The sequence below is a fragment of the Notolabrus celidotus genome, chromosome 3 (assembly GCF_009762535.1).
Source record: "Notolabrus celidotus isolate fNotCel1 chromosome 3, fNotCel1.pri, whole genome shotgun sequence".
NCBI lineage: Eukaryota > Metazoa > Chordata > Actinopteri > Labriformes > Labridae > Notolabrus > Notolabrus celidotus.
In genome coordinates, this window is record NC_048274.1 from 9,258,924 (window position 1) to 9,280,017 (window position 21,094).

Below are 21,094 nucleotides of genomic sequence, written 5' to 3' on the forward strand. Positions count from 1 at the left end.
CTTTTAATGAAATGGGAGGTATTTGGACACTGCATGCAGAACTCTGACATATCATCTTAGCATCTTCAGCCCCACGCTGACCTAGGAAACCTTTAATACCGCTGAATACCACAAGAGGGCAGTCAGGTAGAGGTTGTAATCGCAGTTTATGTCGTTTAAAGTAAATTAGACCTACTTGAAGTCTGAAAGTTCACATGGTGTTGAATCCAATGAGACTCAAAGGTGTTTCTCTATCCTACCTTTCAAAATATTAAGATTTTAAAAAGATCAGTTCAAATGTATGATCCTTCATGGATCATGTATTACCATGTAAGCTGCTTCTACTTTATAAAACAGATGTTTTTTAAATTAGGTTTTTATTCCAGACTAAAACTATTACGCTTTAAATTAATGTGTAACCCATACAAGGTACAGTCGCAGTGAAAACTTTGCAGACAGAGCTGCAGACACATTCTCATTAATGTAGAATGAAGTGTTTCTACAGGACTGACTGAAGGTAGGCAGCAGCTCTGTAGAGACATATCGACTGTAAAAAGAGGACTAGGCCCAGAGAGGGAGGCAGAAAAAGTGCAGCAGAGCTCTCGCTGCTGTCGGCGTGGTTCCGGCTGGATTCGTTTTGCAGGCTGTTTGGGAATAAAACGGGCGCAGATCCTGCACAAGAATGTGCAGTTTTCAGAGGGGCGGAGACAAGCTCCCTTTGCATCCACAGAGAGTAGAGCTGCAGCCTCACTGTAGGCTGCTGCTGCTGCTGGAGAGAATAGCACAAGTTTACAATAGGAAACAAAAGGTTTGCTCTCGGTACCTCTGGGCCATAATGGGTGGATATTTTTCGGAGTCGAGCCACACAGTCACACAGCCCGGTAGGCATTTTTGTCGCTGCTGCTGAACTAACCAGAATCGTCCACGGTGAAGTGACACAGGGAATCGAACAAGTGACCCGCCTAACAGAGTTAGAAGTGCGGCTTGTTGAGAGGGACGCTGCGTTTAGGCGAGGAGGAAGCCCCACACGGCTGTTTGAAGCGGATAGCAGCCTGTTTTTCCTGTGCGTAATGCTCGAGAGCTCCCTCCGCGGCTGTTTCCCCGTGGGGTGGCTCTAAAAAGTGGACTGTCGGGTTGGTTCTCTCCATCCACTAAAAACCTGCATGGAACAAAGTGTGCTTTATGAAACATAACCTGGATCCAGGCGGTTTGTCAGCGTTGGTCTGTATGTGGTAACACTTTTATCCCAAGAGTCCAGCAACGTAAATCATCACCATGAGGACCACCGAGGAGCCGGAGGGCTTTGACGGCGAGGCCTCCAACACTTCCATGATCTCCGGGGCCAACAGTCCCTACCAGCCCACCACGGAGCCAGTCCACGCGAGGAACGTTCTGGGGGGGATAAGGTGCGACTTGGAGTACCTCAAGTCCTACTTCGGGATATTAAAGGTGGTTGAAGTGGTAAGTTTGAGCACGAGCACGCACGTAACTGTACTGTGTAGAGATAAAGTGCGTAAAACTTGCTGTGACGCACCATTTGCTGACCAGCTGCTCAAGTTATGGGACGAAATGGCACAGGCACGAACTTAACACTTTAAATGACTGTAATGTAGATCTGCTCAGATCATCAATGCCCCAACTGTCAGGCTACTTCTACCCCTGAGGTGGTTATATGAGAACAATACAAACAACGTGACTGTGCAGGTCCCGGTTCACCCATCCCCAATAGTGGTCATTCAGGTTTCAGCTATGGTGTCCCTACATGAGAAATTACAGGAGTAAAGGAGTTCCAATTTTCAGTGGACACTTATTTTGAAGGATAAACATCTCATACAGTCTCTTATTAGCAACAACAACATGCTACATTAGTCAATATTTATAATGTTGATTTTATCCAATCCTCATGCAGTGATCTTTTATTGTTTTGCTCTTTAGTTGAGCTAGAATTTTTCAAGGGATTTAATAATCACCTTTGTATGTTGTTCCAAAAGAAAATAATTGATGCTATTTCTTTGTCAGGATGTAGTGGTCACTGGAAAAACCTCATATCCTCTCAAAGCAATACACCTAAACCAGATGTCTGAGCTGAGACACAGGCATCAACAAAGTGAAATGAGGGCTCCCAAAGCGCTGACAATCCACCAGAGGAGGAAATATCTATTGAGCCAGAGCCATTTCTCTTCTTCTAGTGCCAAAAAATGCAGACACAGGCCTGAACACTCTCTCTCACACACACTCTCTCTCTCACACACACACACACACACACACACTCATACACTCATACACTCATACACAAATGAAGCAGTGTGTCCACAGCAGGACAAACCAAAGAGTTCAGGAAAGTAGCAATTACCTCTAACAATGTTTGTGGATCCTAAAAGCAACCTAAAAGTCCGAACTGTTGGAAGGTATTGCTGAACAGTTCTTGCTCTTCTGCTTCAATTATAACTTGAACAGTGGAAAAAGTCTGTTTAAGACCTACTTTGTGGGTGTTGGAGCGTCCCATTGGTCTCACAGAGGAGCACAGTCAGCCTCTGCTGTTGCACACACCTGTGATGTTTACCTCTGCGAACGTGGGAAGTCAGGATAAGACTCCATCTGTCATCAGCGTGGGAGAGGTTTGGATCTGGCAGCAAGTAAGAAGATGATTCAAATTCACATCCATCCATATATGATAGAATATTTATCTGTCTCAGAAACTCAACTCAACTTTATTTATATAGCACCTTTCATACAAACAATCATGCAGGCAAAAGTGCTTCACAAAAGAACAGAGAGACAGAAAACAACAGAAATAAAAAAAATAAAAGACGGTCATAAAAAATACTTAATATCAATACAGTAAAATTAATCAAATGAGTAAGAGTAGAAAGCAAAATAAAAAATCAGTTAAAGTTAGAAATATAAAATATACACAAGATGAATAAATAAATGTAGTTCAAACAATTCTTATAACAATAATATATATATTTTATTCATATACAGATGCCCCAAACCAGACAATGAAATACTTAATAATATAACTCATATTCTAATGTGATGCTCAACACCTGATGATGGTATATCTGGATGGTAGGAATTCCTCTCCAGTAGCACCGTAATGATAAACCCCCAAGTAAGGCATGGTACTATTTAACATTTTTGACACTCTTTGTGTATAATACCTGTATTTAGGCACTGGTGTAATATTTTTTAATAGCTTTTAATGTTTAGTCAACAAACATCATTTTGAATAATCTGAACAAACTGATGTTAAGTGTTGTCTCTTATTGAAAGCATGATTAACTTGAGAAACAAACAGATCACACACTGTTGAGACTTTTGATGCCAGCTTTTGGTACCTTTAGGTCAACAAATAAGTTTGACAACCAGTTGATTTCCACGTGTTCAAAAACATGCACAAGATATTACAAAGAAACTCGTACCTATTTAATGTAAATAATGCAAAAAAAAAAAACCTGCCTACCTCGAAACAGAAAGATAAAAATAGACATGCAAATGCTGCAAGTTTCTTTGTTGCACAGTGATGAATACTAGTGCAAACGTATCACTGGGCCTGGACGTTTTCAATTGTATAGCTGTAAGTGGTATAATTTAAAAACCATGTGTTACAGTTAATGTGAATACAAGTATATGATCAATATCTTTTATAAGGGGGGGACAAGGCCCCTCCGCTTTGCTTCAGGATCTTGTCTCACCCTGTCGGGATTCTATTTCCCATAACTACCTGCTGATCATACATTATCCCGCTTATTACCCTGCTACTAACTTAAAATACAAACACTTTGGTAAAAAAAACTTGAATAAAAGATTATTTTGTTGATTTAAATGGATTTTTTGTGTACATTTATTAGTGAATAGTCCCAGTGATTCCACGTCAGATAGCATTCCATGGTGGTGGATTCTTATCTGCCCGTTGCGGTGGATTTAACATGAAACTGTCCTCATTCAGCTCTCCTTCTTCTCTGAGCTCTGCGGTTCACACACCTTTAAAACAAGGCAAATGTCACAACAATGTTTTTGGGCATTTTTGCCTTTAATGACAGGACAGCTGAAGAGAGACAGGAAATGTGGGGAGTAGAGAGTGGGGGAAGACATGCAGTAAATGGTCAACCGGCCGGGAGTCGAACCAGCGACCTCTGCGACAAGGACTATAGCTTCTATACATGGGACACTGAGACTGCTAGGCCTCCAGCGCCCCGGAGGTGGCCCGAACAGTTTCACCTCCCCTGACGGTCTACGGTGTCAACAACAGAAGCTAAATGCGTGGGAACTCTTTTCAGCAGATTGATTTGACATGGCGTGTGATCAGTTTGCCTCTGGCATTGCTCATTCTAGTGAAAGTTAATAACCATTGTCAAGGGGTTTTGACCAATCAGAATCAAGCATCTTACACAACCGGAAGATCAGTAAGAAGTACTTCTCTTCTGTTCACAACATATATTTTCTTGGCTGTCTTGTTCAGCGGTGATACTGACTTCTAATTCTGAGCTAATCTGGTCAAGGACATGATCATTGATTGTCATCAAAGTTTACATTTACAGTATCTTAGCAGAGGCCGAACAGGCTCACTGCCAAATATTAATGGCTCCACTGGCTCGTACTCTTCCTGCTCTGTCCTCTAGCTGTTAAACTCTGTGCCAGCCGAGGCTGAGGGGTGATCTTTTATAAATGATCGATGGCGATGCAAAGCTGACTGCACAAGCACCTAATGTGTCACAGTTTCTGCTTAATATATAAGCACTCCTGTTACAAAGACACGCTGCTGTGCCTGTTACTTTTTTACTGTGTTAACAAGAAGCTGTTCTTTAGCTGACGGAGCAGTAATCATGTGTTGTTAATCATCATCTTTGTGCGGGGATCGGACTAACAGAGGGATGATTGGCATGGATGCATTGCAGACTTATCGAGAGCAGAACATGCAGGATTGTGCTAAACAATTGTTGCACTGAGGAGCTCCAATATCAAATAAGTGTGTGATTAATATAAATTTGTGACAATGTCAGTTATGCAACTTAGCACTCAAGAGTAGTATCCTCATTGCCTGACCCTCCTCCCCTGGAAATGTCTTCCTTCCTTACGACTTTCCCAAGGAAATGTTTATTGTATTACTTCCACACCCACGCCTTGTTTGCACTAATGCAGTAGTTAAAAAAACCCTCTGACTCATGTTTACACAGGAGCTCTGTTCCTCTTGCACGGACACAGGTTGCTAAGTGCTAATACATTCGGACTGTGGCTTCACACTTCAGCACTAAAATGAATTTCACAGGCTCTAGTAGAGATAGTTGACTTGATAATCCTTGAATGAATGGACACACAGGCTCCTCCTCCCCCTGTATTGATCAGAAACAAACCCCCCAGTCAGGGGGTAACCTGACCGAGGTGTGTCCAACCTGACTGTAGGTTTGTCTTTGTCTCTCTGCTGTGACCGGTCTACAAAGTCCAGCCTCTCTATCCAACATGTGACCCGCTAAAATGATGGAAACTTGAAACCTTTCAGGGTCTGACAGTACATCAATCAAGCTCTCTTTGTTGCCCAACAAGCCTCATGATGGTTTGTGTTGAAGTGCTATTCTATCAGCTGGAAGCTAAATATTGTTGAAAGGTGTGTGTTTGAGTTTGTGGATGGTGTGTGATGAAGTTACCAGACGCCACAAAATGTCAGCGAGCATTTCCTGACATGAGCTTCGTCTTCCCCTCTTGTAGAAACATTAGAGATCCAGAGCTCGTATAGAGACGTAAAGACAACAAGAACCTTGTGTGTGTGTGTGTATGCGGGGACATGGAGACATGCAGGTCTTTGCCGACACACACTTACCTTCGCCTCTTGGGTGAAATATCACACATGCCAGGCTGGATTTTCCATTCAACGTTTTAGGTTATTTTTTGTGCATGAGGTTCCATTGCACTTTGAGTGCTGCACATATTATGTTGCATAGCTTTGCAGCAGGGAGGCCTCTGTTCTCCTCCATTAATTTCCTCTGCACAACAGATGGTGTATAAGAAGGGGATCCAAGTCCAAGGGGTCTTAAAAGGCGACTAATAAAGTGCATAATCCCAAAGATAAGGATGTGCGTGCATGCATACAGATGGAGGAGAGAAAGAGAGTCAATGTGCCTGATAGTGTGCTTACACACGCGCCATGAGCAGGCTGCAGAGGGGTGGAGGTTGACATAAAATCATTACTTACATGATTATCCAGTATGGTGCTTTGTGATCCCTCCGCCTTCCTGCTCCCCTGCGGCTGCCTGCTGACACCTGCTACACAGGGACCTCGAGGAAAGCAATATGCTTTCTACAAGAGACATGACATCATCCCTCAACCCCTGCGGCCCTCCTCTCATGTTTGGGTGTAACCTTTTTGATTGTGTTACAGCCACAGATGGACTGCTATCCACCTAATGAGGCTCCAGCAGCTGCACAGAATGAATCAGTGGTCTGAATGATGGCCTGATAGTTTGTCTGTTTTTGATTTTGTTTGGTGGACTTTTGTGATCATGCATACACTTACTGTTTATCTGCGGTCCTGTCAATGTTTTATGTAGCCAAAGACTCGTAATATCGTGAAATAGGGAGGGAGAAATGGGAGCACTCTGTACTTTAGTTCACTTGTGGTCATCACATAACAGCAGAAGTCAGAAAAGTACTTCCTGGTCTTTAAACTGGATAAACAGGGTCAGATTTTAAACTGATGAGAGCAAAGGAAGAGGAGGGGGAGGGGTCTTCGGCTAATGAGACTGTGTTTTGTTCTCTAACGGACAACTTCAGTGTTGGGATTTAAAAAAAAACTACATGCACAGTTGGAGTCAGATCAGCTCCTTCATAAGCAAGACTCAAAGTCCTAAAATATACTGCTGCACAATCCGTGTAGTTCTTGCTGGATTATTGTTCCAAAATACTTCAAAATATGTAATTCTCCTGAGTTGTAATCTTCCTCCTCTTTTCTTTCTCATATCATGCAGTTGCTCCTTCCCTGCCCTCATAAATCAGTCATATGACCGTCTCTCTGATGTCCCTCCCTCTATCACTCTGCAAAGCAAAATTCTTTCAATAATCTGATCACATCTCTGAACTTTTTCCCGCCTAATTGCCTTGGCGTTGTTGCCCCTGGTGTTACAAAGGAGGGGAATTCAAAAGAGAGAGGCGCCCTGGTTTAACAATGATGTTTCAGTCTGAAGGCAGACTGATTGTAAATGGTGTGTATCGCAGTGCTGATTGCACTCTTGCCTGGAATGATAGCTCTTCATTCAATTAAAACACCATTTCTATCGCTGCAGGTTCCTATTTATTAAAGCAGAGTGTGAAAATAAAAATTTTGATAAAATTCCTTTTAAACCTTATCAGAGCTTTTAAATGAGCCATCCCGGTGAGCGCTGCTCTGCTAATGATCCTATGAGCTTTATTGGAAAACTCAGTACAACCAGACAAGATCATTACATAGCAATGCACATAACCATGTGTCAAATCAGCACCGCTAATGAGGCATCTCTTTAGTCTTCTGTGAAACACGACTGGACCGTGCCGCTTATGTAAGGGATAATGGGATAAGCTACTAACTCAAAATACAAACCAGTGGCAAAAATATTGCTGATTATTTTATTGATTTAAAATTATTTATGTTTACAATTTCTAAAGACTAGTCCCAGTGATTCCACGTCGTTTGGCGTTCCATGGTGATGGATTCTTATCTGCCCGTTTCGGTGGATTTAACATGAAACTGTCCTCATTCAGCTCTCCTTCTCTGAGCTCTGCGGTTCACAAACCTTTAAAATAAACGAGGCAAATGTCACAACTTTGAACCCTGCTGTTATCATCACCACCGCTCATGGTTCAAGTTTCTTTGTAGAGATCTCTAACCTGAAGTTTCACTCGCCGGCTCCACTCATTGCTAATACTGCTCTACAGGATCCAATATGAAAAGTCAATAACCATCGTCAAGGGGTTTTGACCCGTCAGAATCAAGCATCTTACACAGCTGGAAGATCAGTAAGAGAGCCAGGTAATAAGGGAGTATTAACATAGTCTTTTATTGTCTGCACTTTAAAGTGTTTCTGCATGCTTCATGTTAACACTGAGTTTGTGAGCCTAATAGAAAGTGTCACATGTTGTTTTGTTTTGTCCAGTCTTGAGAGAGAGAGAATCAATCAAACATTGTGCTCAGCCTTCCCACTCAGGCTGTGACTACACACCATTTTTTGTTTTCATGTCAGTTGTAGCTGTTTCCAAATCAGCCGTGACATTTTGGATTCACACTGCAACACATCTCAGAGTCCATCAGTTGAAATTTGAAGACAGTGTAGCCTCGGTGAGGGACAGGCAACACTATTCTTTTAAAATCAGATATATAACAGGAATATAAAGGAAATAAATACGATTAAATAAAAAATAAAAAAATCAGATATATAAGTAAAATCAATACAATAAAATCAGACATATAAACATAATTAATACAATAAAATCAATAAAATAAAATCAGATATATAACAGGAAAATAAATAAAACCAATTCAATAAAATCAGATAACCATCAGAATATTTAATAAGGAAAAAAAAACAACAACATAGAATAAGATAGAAAAAAATTGAAAAAGATGATACTAAAACAATGGTAATAATGGTTATAACGTAGCCCAGGGCTAAAAAGAAGTTACTCCAGGTGAAAACCCAGATTAGAAAGATCTTAAGTTTACCTTTAAAAACACACAGAGAGCTTGCCGTTTGTCATGTCATGTTCCACCAGGTACATTTAAGAATGAAAGGGTTTGGAGAACAAAGACCTTCACACACCGCTGTAAACGTTTATCTGCAGATGCAAAACTGGTCCTAGTTGCTTGCATGATCATTTGTAAATGTTTACATATTAACAGTGTGACCATGCAGTGTCCTATTTCATTTTAGAACTCTTCTTTTATTTAAGAATAGAAAGACGCAGATTAAACTAAAACACTGGTCCTGCAGTCTGAGCATTATATAAGACAAAGATTAAAAAGCCTAGTAAATGTGGCCTCAGGTGGTTTTGTCATCAGGAAAACTTTGCCCTCTTACAGTTTAAGATCCAACCATCCCTCAGCTCAGACCCATCATTAAACACATTCATATATCAACACTCAATGTAAACTGTCAAGTACTGTCGACCGAGCAGATCCGGTCTAAACTGGTTTGAATTTGGCCCCTCTACGTCTGAATGTGTCACAGCGGCATTCTCTTGGTTCTGTTATGTCTCTGGGACTTGGACCGCTCTGAACCAATTGGTAATCTGTGTGCGGTTTTGTCGGGGTCTGCATGGCAGGAGAACACCTAAATAGCTGGATTCTTCCCATTCTGTGGTTTGTTGATGGACGTTGGCTGGAGTGAGGCATCTTTACAGGCTGCCAGGACTGAGACTCCCGAGGGGCTCATGGCCCCGGGTCTATTCATAGGACCATCACTCCATTATTTGGAGGGATTGGAATTTCAGCATTAACAAACACACACACAAAGTTAAAGAAATGCTTGAACCTCAATGTCCCAGATTTCCAGTAGACATTTATTTTGAAGTGATACATTTATTTGAATTGCACATTTCACACTTTGCTAAACATGTATCTCCGCTTTCTTTTTCTCCATCCCCTCTCGGCCCCTCTCTCTCTTTTTAGGTTCTATCACTCATTGCTTTCATCTGCATAGAGACCATCATGATGTGCTCTCCCTGTGGAGGGGTCTACTTCTTCGAGTTTGTCAGCTGCAGTGCCTTTGTGGTGACGGGAGTCCTCCTCCTCATCTTCAGTCTCAACCTGCACACCAAGGTGCCCCACATCAACTGGAGCCTCACGGTGGGTACAGTGACACATAATGCGTCATAGGACCAGAGAATTGACATGTTTTATAGCGCCCATGATCTCAATTTCAGAGTGCTTCTTACAACATTTACTGTTGCTAGGTTATGCAAGTAGTCCAGCTGCACTTTCATTTACCTAAGTGACCGCTTGGTCTGCTTTAAAATACTCTGTATGCTCATACTTGTTTTCATTCAATAGAATTTTAACTAGAAACTTTAAATCTATTGATAGAAATCAAGTGAGAGCATTAGTAGAAGCTTTAAACTTGGAAATTGTACCTCGAAAAAAATGTGTGAAACTTTTCTCCTCCGTATGAACCTCCACCATTGTGTTGACAAAGTGGGTATCATAGGTCCCGCCCCTTCTAGATTCTGATTGGTCAGTGATCAAGCTGTGACATTGATGAACACGCCAAAAGTTGAACTGTTTTCAACTGAGAGCGCTGAGACAAAAATCAGCAGACACTGCGGATGTGTGAACAGAAAATTGGCGCTGCCAGCTGAAAAAACGGTGTTAGTGGACAGGCCTGCTCTGTGAAATTTTCACATCTTAAACGTGATGATACTAGCCAACCGTATCTAAACATGACAGCTCCCAAAAAGTGAAGCCAAAGAGACTGGGAAGAGAGAGTGGGGAATGAGGTCAAACTAATGGCTACAGGTTGGAATTGCTGCCCACTTCGAGGACTATAGCCTCTGTACATGGGGCGCACTATTTAACAGCTAGGCTTAACTGATGCCATGAAAAGGTTGCTTTTAAGTTACTATTTGTTGCTTTAAATCAGGGATTCCCAAACTTTTCAGCCTGCGACCCCCAAAATATAAATGCCAAAGACTTGCGACTCCCACTGTCCCTCAAATTGATTTAATGTGGCTTCATTCAGCTGGTTTGCAGAAAATGAGTCTACCTATATGAGCATGTGGCTGTGTTTCCTGTGCAGTCATGAATTAACCTACTGCTACTGATGCTTTTGATAATTAACTGTTCACTAACCCTAAACTTAGGATCTGGCAAAAAGAAAGGCTGAAAACTCATTACATTTTCTATTTTCAAGGTTTTAGTTCAAGTTTAGCTACTATTTTTGTTGATATTTTTTACTATAATGGGTAAAATGAACTATTTTTTTTACTTTTGTCATTCAACTTTTTTTATTGCATTTTTTCAGTATTTCTTTGTTCACCACAAGTTAACAAATTATATATAAGTAACACAAAACCAACAAAGAGAAGAAAAAATAAATAAATAAAAATAAATAAAATGATAATAATAATAAAGAAATAATAATTAACAGTACAAACAAAAAGGAAGATAAACATAAGAAAACAAGGTAAATAAAAAAAAAATATATAAAAAATAATAAACATTTTTAGATAACTTTAAAAAAAACATTCTGGAAGGTATCTCAGGACCCCCCATTTTTGTCTCGTGACCCCCCCAGGGGGTCCCGACCCACACTTTGGGAACCCGTGCTTTAAATAACAGTCTAACTTGGTATTTTATTGTCGCTACAGTCTTTTCACATACTCGTGTCATGTTGATATTAAACTATGAACCAAGGATTGTGCATCAGACCAAATGTTTATCTTGCTTCAGTTCCTCTCAGCTAAGAATGCATCGACGTATACATTTACACGTGTAAGTTCTCCTGTGAGTATATACTGTAGTCTGGTATTTATTTCCAACAGTAAGGCTTGACATGAGCCGTTTAAACAGAAGTGACTCTTGAGCTTCTCTGAGTCTGGAACTGGTTGGGAGGCCATGCTGTTTCACTGCTACCACCAGGATGTGCATTGTCAGCTGTAAGCAAATGAGCTGGTGGGTGTTCTCCCCGGCAGATGCTGGTTGCCTTTCAGTATTTGCCTACACACACATACACTGGTGCTCAAAGCTGCAGCCAAGTATCATTTACAGACAGGGGAGTGGAAAAAAAATCATCTTAAAGTGTATTTCCAGAGACCACACAGCGTACACATCGTAGTAAAGCAGTAGATACTAAGCCAGATGTCCAAATCCAACCATAGCTATCAGGTTGCTTTATGGTATCCTTGGTACAATATTCCACCCCAAACATGAGGGGAGGGTGTGCCTTTGGCTTCTACTTTTGGACACCAAATGAAAGCTTTTACCAGTCTGCAAGGAGAGGCACTTCTATAATCTAAAATCCCTCTGTTCAGTCTTTTTCCTAGACATACTACTCCTTCCCTCCCGACGCTCGCTGGCCCTCTCGTGTCAGCTCAGCCTGATTCATTATTTTTCCACCTAGGTGATCACTTGAGTAGAAGTCAGTTGTTAGCTTGTACTGTTTGTGTTTGCGTGTTCTTATAAGCAGGCGTGTAGTGAAGCGAGTTTGGCTGTGGGTTGCCATTAGACTCACAGAGGAGGTTTTTCTACAGAGGATTGAGACTGTGGTGGGCTGAGGTTTGGCTCTCTGGTATTGTTGGAAACATTCTGTTGGAGCCAGAGATTTTTAGAGGTTCATATTTTGTATGTTTGTAGGATATCATATTCTGTGTTTATGCCACAAAAACCTTCTGTTGTTCAGTTTTTAGTGAGTAAACTGTAATCAGAGAAAGGCTTACAGTAGGTGTTGCTTTCCAGATTTCACAGCCTCTCTGCCCGGACTTTAAACTTGCTAAAAAGTCCCATGATGCTCAGTTCCTCTCAACAGTTTAAGACTCAACCTCATGCTGTTCATGTCTATCAAGTTCAAAGCTGCAGTCACATTGAGCCCTTGGGAATTTCACCATGAGTAAGCATTTCAGAGTGCTGCTAACCAACAGTTAACCCCTCTGACGCCTCTCTTTGTGTCCGATCGGTAAAACGGAATCAGCCGGTCCTCCTCTGTGGAGCAAGCTGTTTAATAATGCGGTTGAGAGTCTCAGAAGGAGGGTTTTTGATCGTACAATTATGTGCTATGTGATCCCATCTCCTCCAATTCACCCTGCATGATGACATTGGCAGTGCAGAGGGGGAAACACAGGCTCTGACTCCCACTTACCCTCCTTCAGCACTGGAATGAAAGCAGCCCTGGGACCTTGTTTTGAGCCCATTTTGTGACTTTTTGCTTTCCAGTTGAACTTCAGGTTTCAGTCTGCGTGAATGAGCTTGAATTGCACAGTCAGCTGTAGAAAAAGGACAAGCATTCAGGGTATTGTTTTCCCAAATCACACAGCCGAATCAGTGAGGGGGCTCCTGGAGAGGAATGAGGTGACCCTGAGGACACGTACAGCCGAGAGGGGAGGGAGAGAGATACAGACGAGGGGAGATGTTTGTGTTGTTATTCTCCTTCTAAATAGAGAGATCCAGTGTGGGTACCCTGCCAGGGTGCCAAATACACTCTGATTGTTTTTGTTCTGGGCGGGCAGTATCCCATCCCAGTTAATGCATGAATGCACTCAGTGCTGCAGAGAAGAGAGCAGTGGTGGGGGCTGACCGGGTCTTGCATCCTTACAAGGCAGGCGAGTCACACATAGCTAATGTCTGTATCTGTACGGCAGTGTTGTAGTACTCGAGTCCAGGCCTCGGACTTGAGTCCGACTCGAGTCACGTTTTGCAGGACTCGTGACTCGGACTTGGGGTCGGACTCGAGCATTGACTGCAAAAGGACCCGGATGATAGAGAGGAGGACTCGGGCTTATATATTGATACAGCCTGTTTTAATGTTCATGTTAGATTTTGTATGTTTCATAAAATGTATTCCGTTCAGAGCGAGGGCTGGCACGAGCGTTCGCCTGCCTGCGCGTTCACGTGACGTCTGCCAGGATTAAAAGACGCTACCAGCTGAGCATTTTTCTTTCATAGATTTCACAGTAAATGCAGCGAGAGCAGAGCAACATGTTGGATATTTAAGAGACCCATCAAGGAAAGGAAAGAGACCAGCTCAAAGTTTAACAGACATCTGTACAGGATGAACCGAAAAGTGTGAGAGATGCTTAAGTTTCTTGAAACCGTTCATCACTTTACTGTGTTAGTGTAACGGTAATATTAGCGACTAAAATAACTAAACCATAGTTATTAAGTAGTTTGGTTAGTTAGAATTCTGATTAATAGTGTTAGGGCTGAGTTTATTGGACACCGGCAGTGATCCCAGTCCAGCAGAATCTCTGAGCGCGTCCCCTCATCAACTGAAGCGCAGCGCGCATTTACGCACGACACACAGCACTGTGGCTTTATTCATAAACTAATCTCCAGACACACCGGGCGGATTTCATTAGAATCTCACTGCAGTGGCAGTTAGACCCGGTTAGACCTCGTCAATTTACTAAAATCAAAACTGAAAATCAAACCGGCCACAGCGCGGGGGGAGAGCGGATCGTACAGGATCATACACATTTTAAATGTCCAGGAAAAACTGCAGATTCTCTGATGTCATATTAAACAAGATAGTTTTTATCACCAAACAGTCTGTAGCGTCCTCGTGCTCTAACGTCTTCTGGTAAAAATAAAAATAAAAAATAACATTCACCTCTCCCTGTGTCCGCCCCTCCTATCTCACCTGCCCATCCAGGTGAAAACAATCAAACTATCAAAATGCTTACTAAAATAAAATAATAATAATGCACATGACATTGCCCTTAATATAAACAACAACACATTAATGACATAAAGTAAAATGATTATGAATATATTAGAATAATTATTATTTATGACATAAAATAATGGAAATAGCTCCAACACTAATGTTAATAAAAGAAATGGGTTTCCTACACATCCAAAAGGTCCCACACAGCCAGTCTAACAGTCAATAGTTTGGATTCGGCTGCCCTCCTTGTAATATATAATATTACTGGTGAGGACTCGACTCGGACTCGGATTTTTCTCTGGTGACTTGGTCTCAACTTGGACTCGAGCACAGAGGACTGAGGACTGAGGACTCAGACTCGGACTCAGATTTGGGGACTCAACTATAACACTGCTGTACAGTCACAGAAATGTCTGGACTTCTTCTTCCCTTTTCTGCTTCTTGTGTTGGTGAACATTTTTAGATCATAAAGAGTCACGTTGCTTCAGCTGATAGCACTTCCTGTTTGTTTTGCACAGATAAAATAACTCAGGTTACTTTCACGCTGTAATAAAAGCCAAACTTGTGCAGGTTCAAGTCTAGGTAAAAAGATATTTCTGACGCACCCTGTCCAGTTTTGTACGTGAGTGTTGATCCATCCCTGTTTCCCCAGTTTGACCCCCTGTTTTTGTTCCTTTAATGATCCCCATCTCTGTGCTGAATCCACACACACACAGCTCAGCTCTGTGGTTATTATTAGCTCTACCCATTAATCTATCATCACTTCAGACCAGAGACCACTTTGCTCTTGTTTTATTTACTTTACCTGAGAGTTGAATCCAATAAAAGCTTTCTAGGTTTGGACAGCTGAAGTTTGCCACCCAGGCAGACAAAAGACATTGAATGCTTCCTGGTGTCTTTATTTTCTCTTCCAGGAAGAAGCATGCATGGATGTGAATGCAGATGAGATGTTAAATTCTTGCATGGCGCTTTGTTGGCCCTGTGTGACTCACTGCCGATGTCGAGGGAATTAATTTGTAATTAGTGCTCTGCTTCATCTTCCAAGGTTTCTATAGTTGCAGTCCACAGAGTATTTCTATTTTATATCTTTGCTGCACAAGAGAAACAGATTTGTGCACAAAACATGCAACATTATCAATGCTTATAACCCTTTAAACTCCTCTGATGCATGGGTTTTGGTCACTGCTCTGGGTCTCAGCGTATAGAGCGAAGGTTGTAAATCGGAGCCAATAATAGAGCCAGCGGTTTGGTCCGGCCTGCACTTGGTTATTTAAGGTTTTACAGAGTGCTGGCCTGGTTGAAGCGTGGAATGTGGGAAAGAGTGGAGCCCGGGGACTGAAGTGATTGGACATTGAGGGAGAGTGTGCTTTTCTGTACAACAGGACACTGGAACATGAATATGCAGCGCTTCCTGTTGAACCGGTCGGGTGAGATGGATGGGAGGGTGCGTGCATTGAGAGTAGAGCTTTTAGTTTGTCCATATGAGTGTGTGTGAGTGTTTGTGGCAGGCGGGTAGTTTGATTTGAAGGTGAGGGTTGTAAAACTGTTGTACATTAACCAGTACAGTGAGGCGTTATGGTTTGATATCAGTGTGTTACTGATGGATTGAACAGTCGCAGCTCTATCCTCGTCTCCTCTCTCTGTTCTGTTTGCTTCTGTGTGTGTGTGTTCACTGTATGAGCATCATGTGTCATATGAGAGATCATGTCAGCCATGATCACAGTCATGCATCTGATCACGAGGGCCCGGTCAGGCTGAGAGCCCTTCATCATTAACCCTTCACTTACTGCTGGAAACAGGGGAGTGAAACATCAAAGGGAAGTATCTCCTTCTCCTCCTCCTCCTCCTCCTCCTCCTCCTGTGGAAAAAAGGAGGGGGTGCTCTGAGTTATGTGCGTTTGTGTGTAATATGAGGTGCTTCTAAGTTTGTAGAGTTGGCTTCGTCGCCCTCCTGTGGTTTGTAAACTCTCAGTGAAGCACCAGGATGCAGTCTGGCTGAATAAATGAGTGCAGTTTTATTTGTTCAACATGGAACAACTGCATCCAGGATCTTCCTTCCTGGACGTTCTGTCAGGCGTTGTGAAGACTTATCGAGGGTTCGATTTTGTCAAAAGGACCTTGAATATTTCTGTGCGGTCATGTAGATTCATCATTTATCTGCAGCATGGTGTCAGTTTTCGTATTTATCTCATGCACTGCATTTCTTTAATAATTAAATTAAAGCTGGGGTTGGTGTAATGGCAATCTCTTGTTCAGGCTATGATGTCAGCGTGATAGATGAAATAAACTCATGGAGAGACAAATGATTGTCTTTTGTCAAGTTTTATCATCAGCACTTAGACGTAGTCCTGAGGAAATGCTACATTCAAATTCATGCTAGTTTTCCATGGCTACCAACCCTAGCTTTAAAGATTAATAAAGGCCTATCTGCCTCCCAAAGATTTAGAGAGAGTGATACATGCCTTTATAACCTCTCAGCTTGACTACTGTAATTCTTTGTATGTGGGCTTAGACATGTCATCCATTCAGTGCCTGCAGCTCGCTTCCTAACTGGTCAGAAAAAGAGGGAGCACATCACACCTGTGCTGCTCTCTCCATTGGCCTCCAGTCCATCACAGGATTGATTTTAAAATGTTGCTGTTACCATACAAAGTCCTCGCTGGATTGCCACCATCTTACTTTGCTGATCTTCTCCATGTCTATATGCCACTCAACAGCACTGTCTGTTACTTTAAGTGATCTAATTTGAACAGTATTTAATGATATACTGTAGTCAGTGGGAGTCTAATGTGATGTTGTGTGTTTTTCTGTCATCCTGTAGGATCTGGTCAACACGGCTGCCAGCACCTTCTTCTTCTTCTTGTCTTCTCTGGTGCTCTCCTGCATCAACCACAACACTGGAGCTGAAATAGCAGCAGTGGTGAGCAGTCAGTTCTTTATTTACAACATTCACATGCTTAAATCTGGAAAACATCTTTACGATCCATCAATTAATCACTCTTTAGAGAAGGTCTAGACCGTACTCTATGTTATAGTATTAACAAAGACCCAACATCAAGACAGGATCAGATCCAGTCCCATCTTAAAGACAGGACTCAGTCTGATCTCATCATAATCCACCATGAGCAGAGCACTTTTCAGCATTTAGCAAGATACAGTGGCAAGGACAAACTTCCTTTAACAGGTAGAAACCTCCAGCAGGACCAGACTCATGTTAGACACACATCTGCTGAGACCGTGTTGGAGAGAGGGATAGAGGGAGAATAAGAGAGAGAGAGAGATGATAGTGGTGAGATGGATAGTAGTAGTTGTAGCAGCTGGAGTCTGGCACGTCTACGGCAGAGATCCAGAGGAACCTACAAGACCAGGGAGCTCAGGGACTCCAGAAAGGTGTGGTTAGTAACTTCAATGGGACAGGAAGAGTTAAAGTGAGTGATAGGCAGACAGAGGAGAGAGAGGGAAAGACAGAATCCCAGTGAGTCAGTTCCCCGGCAGTCTAAGCCTATAGCAGCATAACTAAGAGCTGGTCCAAGCCTGAGCCAGTTCTAACTATAAGCTTTATTTAAAAGGAAAGTTTGAAACCTACTCTTAAAAGTAGTGAGGGTGTCTGCCTCCAGGACCCTGACTGGTAGATGATCCCAACGAAGAGGCTTGACCTCCCCTACTACTTTAAGAGACTTTAGGTACAGCGAGCAGGCCGGCATGTTGGGAGCGTATGGAGGAATCTCAATTAATGTATATCCAAGGACTGATTCCTTCATAGACACGCACGTATCAGCATCTGTGTCCATGAACTTCTTTGGTTCCTGTTCAATCTCAAACATTGTTTTTGTGCTTCTTGTTTTCACTCATATCAGATCTTCGGCTTCCTGGTGACAGGTGTGTACGGGATAAACACTTTCCTGGCGGTGCGGAGGTGGCGCCTTGGCAATGGCTGCCAGGGTGCAGCTCAGACCAGCGAGTACATGCGCGCACGCACGGCCTCTCGTGGAGAGATGGAGGCGAGACCTGAGCTTGCATGAGTGCAGACGCACAATCAGATGGACTAAGGGAAAGCCACAATACTGGCAGCTGACTGAGAGGGACCCTACTCTACTCTTTGAACAGGTTTTCACTCAAGTCAAGAGTAGAAGGGCCATCTTCATCTCACAAAAATGCTTTTGCTTTTCATCAGGACGCCTCAGCTGTGCTTTCCGCCCGCAGAGCAAGGGAGTGCGCCTTCATTTCACAGGCACAGATGAGCTCCGTGTGTGGCTTTGTGGCTTTTTCCAGTGACACATAAAGACTGTAAAGAGAAGAGCTGGAGTCAGATTTAAGGGTGTTTTCTCTGAAACTTTTCATCCGGCGATACTTCTAACTTTTAGTGACGGATGACCGCCATGAAAAACTTCTAGAAGAAAAGGCTGACTTCACTCCAGCGTAGGTGTGGACTTTTTGCTAACACTTTTAGAGTTTCACTGTGAAAGAAGTCGACGTAAAGACGGTCAGCTTTTGTACAGCTTCTGCTCTTTCACGCTGCTTTTTGTGAATCTGTGGCGATAGATCAAGACCGCCGCAAGACCTGCAACCCACTGTGACCCACAAAAGCCTGCAGTACAGAAGCGTCATGATTTTACTGTTTTATTGCGAGGCTGACATTAAATATTAACTCTACAGATTTCCCACGCTGACATCATACGGCTTTACAATCACCTTTATGACCCTTAACAACCGCTCCCACGAGAAATGAATAACAGGGTTGTAAACACTACAGTAAAGACGAGCAGTACATGCAGAAGTGAGGTCCAAAAATGTTCTCTCTACCATTCCTGAAATCGTTACTTTGAGGTTACATGAGGTCAACACTGTGAGCTAGAAATAGGTCAAATCAGACAACATTGTAAATACTGACATCTTCACTTTTGTACTCGTCAGAGGCGTGGGATTGCACAAATGTTGACGTTGCATTTGTGGGATTCATTCATAGCCTGTTAAAAAAATCAACGCCCTCAGCCTTTACGCTATATCTCAGGTATCAACACACCTTTCAATCTGTCATTCTTCAAAATGATCTGAAATGAAACCACAGGGTGCCTCAACATGAACGCTGTACTTTGTAATGCCTTCATATTTATTACACACCATTGGATGATCCTGAAGAGAGGAATAGGAGAATAATTGAAGTAAAAACAGAGAAAAGGAAGGATGGAAACACGGTACATTTAGCGTCATTATCACAGCTGTTACTCTGTATTTGGTTTAATGGAAGTGTCTGTGTATCTACAGTATATTATCACACCTCATGTAATATAAATTTTGATATCATTCCACATCACAGCGGTTTTAAAGCTTGCACATACAGAGAGCAAGCATTCTTAACATTCCTTTAATCCTGGCCAATGTAATGAAAAGAGGCTTCATCTTAAAAAACACAACAGATTTTCTTTTTTAGGAGGAAGGAAGAACAATCAAGCTACTTTACTTTTAATACGTTATACTAATGCATTGAACCTACACTACGACTATAACTGTGTTTAAGTTGTTATTTGAGACCTCTTTATGTATATAGGGCTTGAGTGAGTTTGTGCAGGGTCCGGATCGACTCGACTCTATGGCGCCCTCTCCTGGTCTTCATCTGAAATGTACTTCAATGATTTGAGTGGACTGACTGTTGAGTTAGATAACTACAGTAGTGTGCAGTGTGTGTGTGTGTTTGCAAGGAAGGACCAGAAATGTTTTGACTGCAGGTTAAAAAATCAAACATAAAAACTGTATGGCTTCTAAACAGCTGTAGACATTTTGACACTAACAGCTTGCTTTGTTAATTTTTCTTTTGATTTGAGTAATTTATATCATGTACTGCTATTTCTACTGCTTTGGTGACTGTAGTAGTTTAACGCCTGGACAATCATATTTGTTACTTACATGATGTTTCTGAAGTATGTAAAAAAATATTCACTTAAACATTTGTACAGCAAATTTTGCAACACACTTTTACAGGTGCATCTTAATGTGTTGAGTGATGATATAAACTGAAGATCATATCTGTCAAAATCCTTCAAGCTTTGGTTCTCTTTGTCTGATATTATTCTACAGGAGGATGTAATGAAACGTGGACACGGTGAATCTGACGGTGTGGATGATCTTTTGTTTCCTTTTAATTCTTTGAGTTTTGTCTATCAACACAACAAGGTCAGGCTTTTACAGCATGGAGGAAAAGTGAGCTGCATTTTTATATTTAATACATTCAATTTCTTTTGCATCCGTCATATAATCACCCCTTCACCCTGGGAATTGGAAAAGGTGATCCTATATAGTCTGACTGTCTCTGTCCGTGTTGCTTTTCCAAGATTTTCTGTTTTTTAAAGTCCTTCAGTTGCAAAAACATAAACAAAAGAACCCAATGAAATCTATTTGGATGGAGAAATCAACCAATCAATCTTTCTTTATAAAGCGCCAAATCCCAACAAACGTTATCCTCAGACTCTTTCCAAACACAGTAGGTCTAGACTGTACTCTATGTTATAGTATTAACAGAGACCCAACATCAAGACAGGATCAGATCCAGTCCCATCTTAAAGACAGGACTCAGTCTGATCTCATCATAATCCACCATGAGCAGAGCATTTTCAGCATTTAGCAAGATACAGTGGCAAGGACAAACTTCCTTTAACAGGCAGAAACCTCCAGCAGGACCAGACTCATGCCAGACACACATCTGCTGAGACCACGTTGGAGACAGGGGTAGAGGGAGATGAAGAGAGAGAGAGATGATAGTGGTGAGATGGATAGTAG

The 21,094-nt window shown here is 42.0% G+C and overlaps 1 protein-coding gene across 1 annotated transcript; it reads left to right on the forward strand.

The window, feature by feature from the left end:
• Positions 1-444: 444 nt before the first annotated feature.
• Positions 445-20,361, forward strand: cmtm4 (CKLF-like MARVEL transmembrane domain containing 4). The gene is made up of 4 exons (XM_034678848.1): positions 445-1,440; positions 9,617-9,793; positions 17,142-17,240; positions 18,178-20,361. The coding sequence occupies exons 1-4, from the start codon at positions 1,255-1,257 to the stop codon at positions 18,340-18,342; spliced, it is 627 nt and encodes a 208-aa protein (XP_034534739.1). The 5' UTR covers positions 445-1,254; the 3' UTR covers positions 18,343-20,361.
• The last annotated feature ends 733 nt before the right edge of the window (positions 20,362-21,094 follow it).

Coding starts and splice junctions, on each gene's coding strand:
- cmtm4 (XM_034678848.1), top strand. CDS start 1,255: ATGAGGACCACCGAGGAGCCGGAGGGCTTTGACGGCGAGGCCTCCAAC. Junction 1,441..9,616: donor TATTAAAGGTGGTTGAAGTG/GTAAGTTTGAGC, acceptor CTCTCTTTTTAG/GTTCTATCACTCATTGCTTT. Junction 17,241..18,177: donor GAGCTGAAATAGCAGCAGTG/GTGAGCAGTCAG, acceptor CACTCATATCAG/ATCTTCGGCTTCCTGGTGAC.